This window comes from Gekko japonicus, unplaced genomic scaffold, assembly GCF_001447785.1.
Source record: "Gekko japonicus isolate JY-2015 unplaced genomic scaffold, Gekko_japonicus_V1.1 scaffold438, whole genome shotgun sequence".
NCBI lineage: Eukaryota > Metazoa > Chordata > Lepidosauria > Squamata > Gekkonidae > Gekko > Gekko japonicus.
Window position 1 is genome coordinate 272,755 of NW_015160849.1, and position 15,358 is coordinate 288,112.

At 46.1% G+C, this 15,358-nt stretch overlaps 1 protein-coding gene across 1 annotated transcript in view; it reads right to left on the reverse strand.

Annotated features, from left to right (window-relative positions):
- The window catches only part of MOCOS (molybdenum cofactor sulfurase), a 197,891-nt gene that overhangs the window by 45,708 nt on the left and 136,825 nt on the right, over positions 1-15,358 (reverse strand). The window contains exons 7-8 of the mRNA XM_015420757.1: positions 14,308-14,424; positions 6,982-7,437 (exon numbers count right to left, since the gene is read on the reverse strand). Coding sequence (XP_015276243.1) covers positions 6,982-7,437; positions 14,308-14,424 — 573 coding nt within the window. The remainder of the gene's footprint in view (positions 1-6,981; positions 7,438-14,307; positions 14,425-15,358) is intronic.

Here is a 15,358-nt window from a genome sequence, read left to right on the forward strand (position 1 = left end):
TGTTGCCTTCTGACACACTTCCGGTGATGTCAGGGGGTGTGGCATATGCAAGTAAGTCATGCTAATGAGTTATGCTGATGAGCTCCTACACCTCTTTTTCTACGAAATGACCCCTGCTGAGTCTTATCTCATAAGCGTCTGACCTTGGTGCCTCTCTCCTGATCCTTTGCTGGGAGTGTGAACCCTAGTTTAGGCACGCTGTAGCTGATGCCCTGATTGGCTCAACTTTGTCAGGGGACCCCACTTCGAATCCCGTATATCTAACTCCCTCCCACCTTTAGGGTTAGTTCTGACACTAAATGTACGCACAGAAGACTTGCCTTTACTGTACTCAATAAACCTGAACCTTTCTGAAGGAACATTGTTGAGCACTGATTGCTGCAAGACTGTGACATGAGGCCAGGCGATGGCAAACCACCTGTGAACATCCCTAGCCTTGAAAACCCATACAGACAAACAAATAGTTTATACAATTTCTCAAATCCTAAGAAAAATTATTAATACAATACACAATTCATAACCAGAGCATAAATGATTTAACGTTGAGTCCTGCATACGGCTCACAAAGTCCAAAACCCTCCAAAGTGCTCAGCCTAGGGTTGCCAACTGGGGCCGGGGGGCGGGGAATCCCCCGCTTTGGAGGCCCGATTTCCGCCCCAGCGGAATTGGGCCCCGGGGGGAACTCTGCCCCCGAAGCTGCATCACCGCTCATGTTGGGGGCGTGGCCCAGATCGTCGCGCGTATCCGCCGAGAACTCCCGGAGCCCGGCGAGGCTCCCCCGCTCCGAGGGGTAAGTAGACTTGGCAACCCTAGCTCAGCCCCTCCTGATGAGCAGCGTGCTTCACAGTGTAAAGAGGGAAAACGAGCTTCCAGAGGATATATCTGCTCCAACAGTCCCAGAAGAGGAACACTTGAACGGTTCCAAAAGAAGAACTACGGGATTGCCGGCTTCCTCAATATGCTCCACGTTTCACCAAAATGGCTTTATCACGTTGGAACCAGTAACTTGAAGGATATCACTGAAGAGCAGTCTCAACGTATTCAGTTCACAGAATCATTTTCAAAGTGAGCTGCGCCTTCACTTCGTACTTTACACACACACACACACACACACTTTCTTAGCGTTTGACATTCCGCACCGTTCTATGCAGGCCTGGCTCAACATTCGGGAGTCCCCCAAGCCCTTTTGTCCATGGCTCCCAAGGAGGGCTGCAGAACTTCCCTGGAGATCCTCTTGGCACTCTTGTGCCAGGGGCCTATAGTGGCATGTGACTGGCCTCCTCCTGTGCCACTGGGACACTCTCTAAGGCGGGCTGCAAAGCTCTGTCCCAGCCGGCCTCAGGGTCCAGCAGCAATGCTACGAACCTGGGAGGCCACAGCTGGCTTAAGGCATGCTGCTTGCCTCCTCCCACAAGCCACCTTATGCCGCTTTGGAGCCCCAAGCAGCCCCTTGTGTACACAGTTCATCAGCAGACACATGAATGGTCAGATGAAGCAAAATACCATCTCCGTTCACCTGTGTTCTGCATAGAGTTTAACCTGTCCCCCCAGGTTAATGGAAGCCCTGAATAGCCTCCAAGTGAAGACCGGTGCTGACAAAGTCCTCGACCTGTTAAGGAAAGAAATTTGTTCCAGGGAAGGTAAGGAATATGGGCACAGAGTGTGCACATTCAAGGCCAGCACCCAAGCTGTTAACCAGAGCTAGTGGAAGCCAAATTTACACTTCTTCCCCGATTGAGGGAAAATCGTCTGTGCCCAAGTCCAATGCACTTAAGTTTTGATATCAATGAAACACTTTTTTTTTTTAGTAAACAAATTTTATTTTCTCAGGAATACAACATATAAAACATTTCATTCTATCAATTGTCTACCCCATTCCCAGTTCCTCCCCTCCCTCCAATGGCTTCCCACAATGCTTCCACCCCTGCTCCAAATTACTTCATATCATCAACAATATCAGTTTCTCATCATTACAATCTAAAGATAACATCGTTTGACTTAATATTGATCTAAACATATTAAGTTTTGTTTCACATCCCAGTTCTTTTCCAGATAAATTTTAAAATCATTCCATTCTCCAAAAAACTCATCGTCTTCTTTGTTATTCAGTTTTTTTGTAATCTTATCCATTTGTGCCATGAACAGAACTTTTTGTATCCATTCTTCAACCTCTGGTACCTTTTCCGTCTTCCAAAACTGAGCATAAATCATTCTCGCTGTCACTATCAGGTACCAGAGTAAAGTTTTTTTAGTCGTATTGACTTCTTCCATTTTGAGTCCCAAAAGCAGAATTTCCGGTGCTTTTTTAAAAGAACATTTCAGTATTTTTTGCATTTCATTGTGGACTTTTGTCCAAAAGTCTACAGCTTTCTCACAAGTCCACCACATATGATAAAATGAGCCCTCATGCCTCTTACATTTCCAACATTTGTTTGACATATTTTGATTCATATTTGCAGCTCCTTTGCTGGGGCTTTCCCACATTTTCATGTTCCTCATTTTGGTGTTGCTTCAGGGGTTTGGTTCCATTGCTCCCTCTAGTGGTCAATTCGATATCACACTGCTTTATGTCCAGCATATCTCCCTGCAGATTTAAACTATAGGTTTTTATGCTGGACGTAAAGAGATATGATATCAAACTGACCACTAGAGGGAGGAAAGCACATGCGAAACAGGCAAAACCCCTCCAAAGTAACAGAAACACACAAGTGAGGAAAGTGAGCATGCAGAAAAGACCCTTATTCCGTTGCTAAAAGCCAACCTTGCAACAACTTTATTTACAAATGTGCTTTGTATTCATATAGGAGTTTCTAAACCCCACAGGGAAAGCCGTCCATAAAGAACCTTTGATTAATTTTGATTGTGCACATTTGTCCTAATAATTCCACGTGAACTTGGTCTTTTAAGGCAACAAATACGCCCAGTTTACAAACCAGATACCAAAGCTCGCTGATGAATTTTAGCATGGGTGAACAAGTGCATAAAGGATTCATTCAATTAAAAGGGCAGTGACAGGAATAAAGATCTTTACAGAAAAGAGGGATATTGATATCTGACAACTCTCCTCTTTTGTCCAATGGGGGTCTGCAGAGGCAAAGCAAAACTAGGGCAGAGAAAGAGGGGAACGGCGCAGACTGGCAAAAGGCAGCTCATGCAGGAAGCAGCCTTATACTGAACCAGACCATTGGTCTATCACGGTCAGTACAGCCTACTCAAGATGACAGCCGCTCTCCAGGGTTTCAGGCAGTCTTTCCCATCACCTGATCCTTTTAACTCGAGATGCCGGAAACTGAACCCAGGACCTTCTGCATGCCAAGCAGATGCTCTACCACTGAGGCCTTTCACATCACTTACTACCTGGTACCTTTTAATTGGAGATGCCAAGGATTGAACCTGGGGACCTTCTGAATGCCAAGCAAACGCTCCACTGGATCAACCGAACAAAATTTTTTCCTTGTCTACCCCTTCCTTGCACAAAATCTTTCCGTTTTCTTGACCCGTGCCCAGGGCCGGCTCACCCACTAGGCGAACTAGGCATTCACTTAGAGCGCCAGGCCCTGGATGGGGCGCCAAGCTGTGGCTCCCCCCTCCTCCCCCCCTTTGGTGGTGGCGGGGGGGGAGGCGGTGGTGGCAGCAGCAAAAGGGTGGCTGGCTCCAGAGGTCCCCAGGTCTCCAGGCCCCACCGGGAGGTTGGCATCTGCACCATAAGGCAGCCTTGCCTAGGGCGCAGAAACACCACGAGCCGGCCCTGCCCGTACCTGCTTTATTCTCCTCTTCACCCTACGAGTAGATCAGTTCCCTTGGTAACCCTCTTGAATTACTGACTGTCCCATCCATGTCAGCTTTCATCTCTAGCTAAAAACATTGTCATTTTATGTTTCACTACAGTAGAATGCTTTACGCCTTACTGGAACCACTGTACTATACATAAGGTCTGCCTACATCTGGCATTGTTATCCCAAGCAGACCTACACCTAAGACCACTGTTTGAGTCCACTGGCACCTTTAAGACCAACAAAGTTTTATTCTGGGTATTCTTCAACTTTGTTGGTCTTAAAGGCGCCTTTGGACTCCAACTTCGTTCTGCTGCTTCAGACCAACGTGGCTACCCCACCTGAACCGAAGACCATTGACTTTAATAGACTTAGAAGGGTGTGACTCTTTTTAAGATTGTATGGGTCATGTGTATTTGCTTCTGATCAATTCACATATGTTGCAGGATCCAGATTTTTCTTACTCCGGAACCTGGATTACTGATCTGCACAATTTTAATCAACATCATCTCTTTTTTTTAAGTTCACAATACATGTAAACCTAGGCTGCGTTTTTTCCCAACAAAACAAAGAATTCTGCCACAAAACCCAGTAATTTTATGTAACTCTGCTTAATTTGCATTACTTTGCCTTCAGCAGATGTATTTCTGTAGCATGAGAATTTCAAATTGAACCTGGTCTCTCCGTTTTCCAAGGGTGAGCCTGTGAACTAAGCGCTGTACTCACAGTGCCAAGAGTAATGTGTTATTTACACTTAAGCAAAAATGTGACTGCCCTGATAATATTTCCTATTACATTTTACTTTAAACTGCCAGCAGCTAAAAATCTTATTAAATGGAATATATTTTAAATGCACGTAAATAGTCAGTAGCTTTGACCTCAATTTTCATTCTGATGTGGGACTGTGACCCACACGAGGAGGTTTTCATAAAAGAAGATATAATAATACTGACATTCATTAAAGCACTGCAAAACACATTGCAAAGGGGAAGCCAGATTCTAGGTCATTGTGCAGACCATCCACCTATTTCATCTTGTGCTATTCAAAAAAAGATGGAAAGAAGCCACATACAAGGTGGCCATGTTATTAACAGGGCAAAAAAAAAGCAGCAATTAAAATCTGCAGAGTGAACTTTCAGATTGTACCGCAACACTTAAATGTCATATTTCTGTTGCAAATATATTTTAATTATAACATTTCTTTGTAATGCAAATCAGCATCCTCTCAATTATACCATGTTAATCAGGTTGTTCTCCAATTACCATCCACCCAGCATAGCCCGCAGCCCTCCCATGCTGGTGAATACAAGCATGCTAATTATGGAATTAGTATTTAGGTAGGCAGGCTATTCATTCCCAAGCAAGGTTGTGTTATTTCGTAGAACCACCAGAAATAAATGTAGTGATAGGTATTATGAGTCTCAGTCTAGAGGGAATACCCTTGAAAAACCCAACTTTGGGCATGTTTACATAGTCAGCTGCCCTAGGATGAAAACTCAGGCAACCCAATCTCTGATTTATTTATTATTTCCAGAGGAGAATTAGAAGCTGGAGAAATATTCAACTATCCTTGGCAAGATCTGGCTCTGTATTCTTGGTGCTTGGGGGGGGGGAAGAGTGGGAGGACTTCTAGTGTCCTGCCCCCGCTGGTGGACCTCCTGAGGGCACCTAGTATTTTTGGCCACTGTGTGACAGAGTGCTGGACTGGATGGGCCATTGGCCTGATCCAACATGGCTTGTCTTATGCTCTTATGTCTGGGGCAGTGACACTTTGTCTTCTTGGTGCTTGGGGGGCAACAGTGGGAGGGCTTCTGGAGTTCTGGCCCCACTGGTGGACCACCTGATGGCACCTGGTATTTTTGGCCAGTGTGTGACACAGAGTGTTGGACTGGATGGGCCATTGGCCTGACCCAACATGGCTTCTCTTACCTTCTTATGTCTCCTTTCTCTTCCCCGCCCCACAACAGACACCCTGTGAGGTAGCCAGTCAGTGGGTAAAGCCAACGTTACTGTCCTTTTGTCCCTTGCACAGATCAAAGCGTGGCCCCTGTGTGGGGGGCCTTGGGAGGACAGGACTGTTTTGGCCTAACAAGCCCGCCATCGATTTTGAAGACCAGCCCTCCATGGATTTAAGAAAATGGTGTCAATTCACATTTAAACTCAGCCGGCTTGATATTGCCTCGTGCTCTTTAATGCAGACTTTTTATTTAGATAGTTATAGCCTGCTTCTCTCCACAATGGAGATACACACGAAGCAGCTCACATCTGCCATTTTGTCTTCACAACCACTGTGACCATGTTGGCTCTCGTTTTCTACAGCTTGTGCCTCACCAGGCCAAAGATAGCCCACCAGCTTTGTACCGGTGACCAGGAGGAACTCAGCTGCTCTGTTTTTGTAGAGCAGGCAGGCAGCAAAAACTCTCATGAACACACAAAGGCTGCCTTATACTGAATCAGACCCTTGGTCCATCACGGTCAGTATTGTCTAATCAGACGGGCAGTGGCTCTCCGGGGTCTCAGGCAGCCCCATACACTGCTGGTGGCAGAGTTCAGGTGGATGGGTCACATATTGCTGCAGTCCTGCTCTCACTGCTTGGTTGGCATTCATCTGTTTCTCCTACCAGACATCCTGACCTGGTTTTTCTAAGGTTCTGTATGAATTTTCTCCTCCTTTCCACTCAAAGAAGTAGTAAGTGGGAGGAGGGCGAGTGAGACACCTCCCAGCAGGCAGAATACAGAATACAGGTTCACACGGGACAAGCAGAGCTTCTACTGGAGTCAGTCCATATTCAAGAGTTAGTTCTCAGTGAGATGGTAAACCTACGATTGGGTTGAGGTGGAAAGCGCCATCGAATCACCGCTGAGTTATGGCGACCTCTTAGGATTTCAAGGCAAGAGATGAACAGAGGCGGTTTGCCATTGCCTGCCCCTATGTAGCGACCCTGGACTTCCTCGGTGGTCTCCCACTGAAGTACTAACCGGGGCTGACCCTGCTTAGCTTCCGAGATCTGATGGGATCAGGCCAGGCTGGGCTATCCAGACCAGGGCATAATTGTGTTGTACCACTTCAGATGCCAGGTCAAGAGTCACACGACTGACACTTCTCTGTTCAGAAAAAACAACCTCTATGCAGAAAACTCAATATTCAGAGATACACATGACAGACAACGCAACGCAACTCTTTTAAAATATCACTGAAAGCATTTACCTCAAAGGCGGCACATGATTTGATTGGGTAGAGATAAATGTTGGTGACAGTTACTGGCACTCTACCACTCTGTGGCACTTCTGTTGAATTCCCAGAAATATCAGTCGTGTTCCTTTCTGAATGTCCCTCGGCAAGCTGTGGACAGACTGAGGTCACCCCCGGAGGAGAACTGGTGTTAGCCTGAGAGTCCGTTATGATTCTCTGCGGAGGAAGTTCGTCGACAGTCTTGGTATCACAAGTATAGCCATTTTCTTTGGTCGATGCTGCCGCTGGTGAAACCGTCTCTGCTTGAGAAGGACAAATAAGTGTGTTGCAACCACAGAGCCTGGTGGCAATGATGAACTTCAGAAAGGTCTGTGCGTCTTCAAATGTGGACATGTAGCCAAACGAGATCCTCACAGACCCGGTGGGACGTCCATCGACTACATCTATGTCATCTCCACACACATGGCCGGCCTAGTTAGGTTAAAAGAAGTAGTATAAGCATGTGTTTTTCGTAAATAGTACCACAAAATGAAATATTTGACTATTTTTTACAGCAACAGATTCTGTTCCAACACAGAGATGGAGGGGTTGTGAGTGGCAAGGGAATCCCTCAGGATGATTATTCATTCATTCATTCATTCATTCATTCATTCATTCATTCATTCTTTAGATTTGTATCCCGCCCTCCCCGAAGGCTCAGGGCGACTAACAAGGGCATAAATGCCAGATTAAAACAGTAAGAACAGTATAAAAATACAATAATACAACATAATACAGTTATTAAAATTATCAGTGCTCCAATACTCACTCCTAATCATAAAATCAAGATGTTGTTCTGAAGATGTTATAACAGAACAACAGCAGTATATGTCCCCACAACCCTGTCATCCGCCAGGGACGTCTCGCTCCCCCGATGATAATAAGCAGGGTCCCTTATTTTGTGTCACTTCCTCCCCAGATATCCTCCCAGTTCTCAGACCCACGCTTTGGAATGCCGTCCCTAGACAGACCTGCCTGGACCCATCTTTATGGGATATTACCAAAGTGGGAAGACGGTCACAGTGGAGCTGTAGATTCGTGTGGGGAGAGGTGTTCCCTAAGGTCTCTGGGCCAAGGAAGGCTATAAAGGTTACAACCAGCACTTTACATTGAACCCCAAAGCATGTAGGTAACCAATTCAGTTGCTCTAAGACAGGTGTCATGTGATCACATCTGTTGTTTCCTGTCAAATGACGGCCAGGCTGTGTTCTGCACTAGGTAGTTCTCTTCAACGGCATCCCCACATAGTGGGGTGGGTTGTTTATAATCCTCCTGGCAACTGTGTGTCGTATTGGGAGGGCAGAACTGGGTAAGGGGACTTTCCTTTGATTATTCATAGTATTGCATGATTTTACATATACAGCTAAGGGCTTAAATAGAGGAGAGGCAAGAGATCCCATCTCTTTAGCTTCATCTGAAAGCAGCCGGGGACCATGGTGCTGGGGCACAGGAATTTAACACCCTTCCTCCACACAAACAGTTCCCTCTGGGCAGCTATTCACTTTGGTACAGGGAAGAAACACATAGGCCATGGGCCTTTCCCCCTATTGGGGCTAATAGCCTTTTAAGGCAGAGGGCCCAATTTCTGGCCAGGAGATGGAACCGGAGGGGGAGGAATTGTTACCCACCTCCCCACCCACCCCTTCCCCACTGCCGTGACCCGATCCAACCCACACGCGTCCCTGAGGCTTGATATATCCTTGGAATGGTTTACCACGACTATCTATTTTATAATGTCTATTAGATTGTATTAATATTGGGAATTGCTGGTGTCTTCCGCGCACCCCAATTCGAAGGGGTTGGAGGCGGCCAAGACAGGTAGGCAGGCAGTCGGGGAATCGCTCCCCCCACAGCACCTTCTCCTGGTGCGGTAGTCGTAACAATCAAAGGTGCGGAGGTAGTGGGGACCGATCTTGTGTCCCCCTCCGTGGTAGGTAGGGTTCCCTCAGACCCGCTCATGGTCTCGCCAGAATCGGGACGATAGGAAGAAAAAAGAGTTCTAACAATATGTTGGATCCCCAAGCATCGAGAATAAATCCACGTTTCAAAGAAAGCAAAGTTTATTTCAAAGCATTGGAAAGACACTCAAACACGTTCTTTGTTAGAACTGGGGACCAGCAGTTAGGGCAGACATGATAAAGGGATTCAAGTTAGATACAGAACCAATGGATAACGTTCCCGCCGGCGGGCAGGAGAAAACGGTTCCTTGCTCAGATCTTGGGAACCAGGCAAACAGTAGACACAACACAGGTGCAGTTCTCAGGCTTGAGAAATAACAAGCTGGCAGCGAAGCATACTCTCCCCCTCACATCCTCCAGTTGTTTTACTTTGGCATCACAGCAGGCAAACACATAGGTCAGCTGGCAGGGACAGGGATCACATATGTACAACCAGAAGTCACACAGAACACCATGGCAGCTTGCTGACACTAATATTGTATGCCAATAAAAGGTATTTGACTTTGAAGTCCTTAACATTCAGAAATGGAGTGCCCTTCCACCAAGGCATAGAGCCTGCCTGTGTAGGAGAGGACTTGGGGATTCTGCATCTTCTGTGATTTTCCCTCTCTCTCCTGTTAGCTTGCCTCTTGGGATATTTCCCTCAATCCCCTCACGGGTCACTAACCCACTGTTTCCCTGAGGGAACACAGGATACCTGCTGTATTCCTGCACCTCCATTGGTCTGTGAGTTTGTTCTGTGAGTCAGTGATGTGACAATCTGTGGGCCACTTGGTGAAAGATGATGGCCTCACCAAGTAACAGTACACACACAACTATGGGTAGGAAATTTCCTGGAGACTTGGAATGTGGAGCCTGGGGAGGGAAGGGTTTGGGAAGGGGAGGGACTTCAGGTTGGCACAGTGCCATGGAGTCCACCCTCCAAAGCATCCATTTTCTCCAGGGGAACTGATCTCTGTCGTCTGGCAATCAGCTCTAATCTGGGAGAACTCCAGGCCCCACCTGGAGGTTGGCGACCCTAGTGCACAGTCATGACCCACAATACAACACTGGCTTTTATTTTTTGCTATGACCTCAGCGCTGTAGGATGAGTCCTGGCCTTCTCTGTGTCTAGAAGGTCCTTCTCTCCAGTCATAAGGACATAAGAGAAGCCCATGTTGGATCAGGCCAATGGCCCATCTAGTCCAACACTCTGTCACACAGTGGCCAAAAATACCAGGTGCCATTTAGCTTTTCTAAAATGAGAGATTAGCAGAAAAGGAGGGACTGTGAATACAACATGACAAAGTAAAATCCAGTAGGAACTCCACTTCGCCAAGCTCTGCAGCCGTCCAAAGAGTTTTGTTGTTCCTAAAGGGCCTATGAATATTCTGTTTAATAATCCGTACTCCACTAGGTTCTTTTTCTACAGTTAGTGCTCACCCTTTGTGGTCTGTTGTCATAGAGACAACCAGTGTTTACTTTAACCCCCAACATTCCAAAGCTGTTGCTCAAACTGGTACTCCAAAGCAGAGGGAAGTCCAACCTCTACCGAGTGGAGTGGTGACTTTCAAGGAGTGGTGACTTTCAGGTGGGAAGCGATTTTAGTCTGTAATAGCAGAATGAAACAAGAGTCCAGTAAAACCTTGGATAGCCGAGGATAGGCCAATCTCGTCAGATCTTGACCCCCAAGAAATACCAGGGTTGCTATGCAGAGGCAGGCAATGGCAAACCACCCTTGAACATCTCTTGCCTTGGAAACCCCACGGGGTTGCCATAAGTCGGTTCCAAATAGATGGCCAAAAAGAAAAAGAAAAATGTTCAAGACCAACCAAGTTTTCCAGGACATAAGCTTTTGTAAGTCAACGGTTACCTCCAGATTGGACTACTGCAATTTTCTCTACGTAGGGCTATCCTTGAAAACGCTTTGGAAATTGCAGGTGGTCCAGCATGCAGCTGCCTGGTTGCTGACTGGAGCATCATGGTCGGTTCATATTACTCCAATTCTGCGGCAGCTGTACTAGCTACCAATTAGTCTCCAGATCCAATTCAAGGTGTTGGTGCTAACCTTTAATGTCCTTAATGGTCTCAGACCCTCATACCTATGGGACTGCCTCTCCCATTATAACCCCCTGAACTCCCTTCGGTCCTCCCCTAGGGGCTTCCTGCAGGTGCCTGGCGCAGGATGGCTCACTTAGCTGTCACCAATGCTCCCTCTAAGCGGTGGAGTCTTGTGAGCAAGAATTCTACTTTGGGAGCTAGTGGCATTAAAGTTGCCAGTGAGCCATTTGGCTACTGCATCAATTAGTTTGCTCTGGAGCCCCATCCTTCCTGAGCTAAGACAGAAATGTGTGAGCCGGAGGCTAAAAAACTGTGAGCTGGCTCACACTAACTCGGATTAGAGGGAACAGTGGGCCTGTCACCAGGGGAAGGATCTTCTCCGTTGTAGAATGCCCTCTCGGATGACACCCCTGCCCTGCCAGACTTGATTGGTTTTTGGAGGCCATGCAAGGCCGAATTGTTTAGGTTGGCCTTTGGAGGGGAACCATATGTTTGGGCTGTTTTTTATTAGTGGAAGGGTGATAGCCGCATATTTCAATACTTTAACATGTTTATGTTAATATTTTATATTTTATTTGTTTTTATTTTGTTTTTACCTTGCTCGTTTTTAATGTTGCAAGTCGCCATGAGACCCTTTGGATGAGTGGCGACTAAAAAAATCTAATAAACAAACAAATAAAAAGCTCATCCTGAACTAGATGGCCCAGGCTTGTCAGATCTACCTTGTCAGATCTTGGAAGCTAAGAAGAGTTGGTCCTGGTGAGTACTTGGATGGGAGACCACCAAGGAAGTCCAGGGTTGCTACACAGAGGCAGACAACAGCAAAGCACCTCTGAATGTCTCTTGCCTTGGAAACCCTACGGGGCTGCCATAAGTAGTAGGAGAAGAAGAGATTGCATTTATACCCCGCCCTTCATTACCCGAAGGAGTCTCAGAGCAGCTCACTATCTCCTTCCCCTTCCCCACTGTTAGCCGAATTGCTTTATTTACAGCAATTGGCAATTTATAAATGGGTTCTTGCCAATTTATACCAAGGTTCTGATCCCACCAAGTGTTACCAGTAAAGGATTCGAGGCTGTTGTGGTTAAAATAGAAGTCTTTTACTTAAAAATATGATCTCATACAAGCAATACTGATGCACTCACACATTCAATCAAGTTTTTAAGATTTACAGTAAGAAATAAGCACTTTTGCATTAGCAGGTAGGGGTGACGGTGGGTGATACTTATCTGTCTTGCAGCTTGGTTGTTCCAATGAAGAATTGAGGGGAAGAAATGGAAACAAAGGAATTCACACATGACCAGAACCAGCCGGAACGTGTGGGCAGTAGAGGCAAGGGTTGGGGAAAGCAAGTGGGACTTAAGAGGGGTAAAAGCAGACAGGGGTTGTTGCAGGGGAAGTGCTAGCTAGCCAGGTAGGTAGGAGGAGCCTGGTGACTGGTTCTGTCCTTTTCTAGTGGGTTCAAGAGATGGGCGGTAACTGTGCCAACCTCTTGACCCACCTACCTGTTAGTCCATCCCCAAAACAATCCTATTGGTTGCATGTGGGAAGGGGAGATTACCTAAAGGGGTGGCCAATATTGTAACCTAAAACCTTACTCAGAGTATGGCATCTGGACAGGTGTGAAATCTAGGCGTCAGGATGCTCCATTGTAGTGTTGATGAAGCAGGCCAGTTTCTTTGATAACCAAATGTCCATTTGGCAGGAAATACCAGCTCAGGAACAAAGCAAGCGATGGGTAGTACGTGACTACAAGAAGCTCTGTCATGGGGGCTGTCTCTCCCTAGAGTTGTTGTCCCATTGCTCACAATAATGGAGGTGTGTGCTTCTTCACCAAGCTGGGTAACTGTGTAGCTGAAACCTTATTTACATGTAAGTATGTGCAGGAACCTTCTATGTGTGGCATCACAACAGGTGACCTGAGCCTGTGTGTGTGTGTGTGTGCACAGTCCATTGTGTGTAGCAATAAGCAGTCCATAAAGCAAATATCAAGCTCATTCTCTAACACCACCGCACAACAGACACCCTGTGAGGTGGGTGGGGCTGAGAGAGCTCTTTTGAGAATTGCTCGTGAGAGAACAGCTCTGAAAGAACTTGTGACTGACCCAAGGTCACACCAGCAGCTGCAAGTGGAGGAGTGGGGAATCAAATCCGGTTCTCCCAGGTTAGAGTCCCTGCTCCTAACCACTACACCAGACTGGCTCTGTGACTTGATGACACTTTCCACCATCACCATGTCAAAGTTCACTTCATCTCATGAAAGCTTATACCCTGGATAATCTGGCTGGTCTTGAAGGTGCCCCTGGACTCAAATTCTGAAAGGAGTGTTGAGGGCCCAGAATACCTTGAAGGGCCTTTCTGTAGACTCCCTAGTGGCGCTACAAGTTCATGACCATAAAAATCTCATTACAAAGAAACTCTCCGAGAGGCAGAATGCAAGTGGAGAACGGAATTAACAGACAGAGAAGAACTGAACAACTGCCCTGAAGAAAGGTATTGTTGCTATTGCTACATTTCAGAAGCTACTAAGGAAACCTAAACATTATTTGCATAGATTAGAATGATTACAGCCATGAATAAATATGTCAGAAAGCATTTTTAAAGAAACTGGTCCCATAACTCTTTAGCTTTCTGTTCTTCTGTATTTGCTCTGCTTGTGTATACCAGGTCCAGTAAGACATCTGCAGAAACATCACAAAAGTATCCCTGCAATCTAGCTCTTCACAGGCTAACAGAGGACCCATTTTTTGGACTGTAAAAAAGAGCAAGAGTCCAGTATCACCATAAAGACTAATGTTTGTGGCAAGGTAGACGCTTCCGTAAGTCACTGCAGGTGGTCCAGAAGGTATTTATTATTTATTTATTTATTGTTTCAACTTGATATACCGCCCTAACCCCCGTAGGAGTCTCTGGACGGTTTACATTTTTGGGTGCTAGTCACATATTTGAATCCTAACTACGGCCACAACAGTTCAATGGAAGGGGCTGCCTACTGGCACCCTGGTGGAGGCTGGTGTCATTCTTTTTTGGCTCGGCTCCTTTTTTCCGGCTGCGAGATGTTCTTTGTGGCAAGGTAGACACTTCCGTAAGTCGCTGCAGGTGGTCCAAAAGGTATCTGAAGAAGTGAGCAGTGAATCATGAAAACTCATCCCCTGCCACAATTTTTTAGTCTTTAAGTTGCTACTGGACTCTTGCTGTTTTCTGCGGCTACAGACAGACTAACATCTTGATCCATCTTTTAGACTGGAAATTGTGAATGGCTAGGTAGCATCACCAACCATTGAGGAGCCAAACCCATACTGACCTGGAGGTTCTTTTTGATGTCCTCATTGCTAATCCCCAAATGCTGCTGGCAAGCTCCAGTGTTACAGAAACAGCCTGTGCGGACATGGATGTTGTAGAGCCCTGCCAGTCTGTCCACCTAATGGTTCCGACAGGAAAAAAGAAAAAAAGATTAAATGAATCTATATATTAAAAGGTGTAAATCAAGAATGCACTAGGATTTTGTTTCCAGTTTAAGTCTCAGCTGTCTAGTTGTAGAATTTAAACTTCATATTATGCAACAGAATAAAATGCATGGTATTTTAAATATCGTTTCAGATATCGGAAATTGCTGATAAAAAGAGTATAATTAGATAGATCTGATTCTGCGACTTTATGATTTGACTCCTACTTGTAAATATATGCATGCAAGAAAAGGGTAAGTTAGCACTTGAAAAGAAACATAAAGCCACCAGCAAGGTCCATTTGCCACACACAAAATTCATGCAAAAGTCCAATACAGTCACATTTATATCCTGCCCTGGGCTCAAGTACTAGTGAGACTACAGACTCTATTTATTTTGCCAAAGTGCTTGGGGGCACATAGGCATTCTAATTTTGGTACAGGATCAGGAACAGGTATCCTGCCCATCCTGCAAAGAGCTCACAGCAAATTATATTGTTCTTTCCCTCTATTTTATCATCACAACCAGGGGTCATTTCGTAGAAAAAGAGGTGCAGGAGCTCATTAGAATAACTTATTAGCATAACTTATTTGTATATGCCACACCCCCTGACATCACCGGAAGTGTGTCAGAAGGCAACACCCACCGCTCAGGCTCCACTGGACTGTTTTGGATTGCTAGCTATTGGGGGGGACATGCAGATCTGTCCTCATAGAGGAGGGAGAGCTTGTATCTGAATAAAACTTGGTCTTAAAGGTGCCACTGGACTGTTTTGGATTGCTAGCTATGGGGAGGGGGAATGTGCAGATCTGCCCTCACAGAAGAGGGCCGGGGGGAGCTCTGCAACTTACCTAGCTGCTTCTTGTTCTCATGGCCCGACTGAGGGCTGCTGGGAGCAGGGGGCGGGGT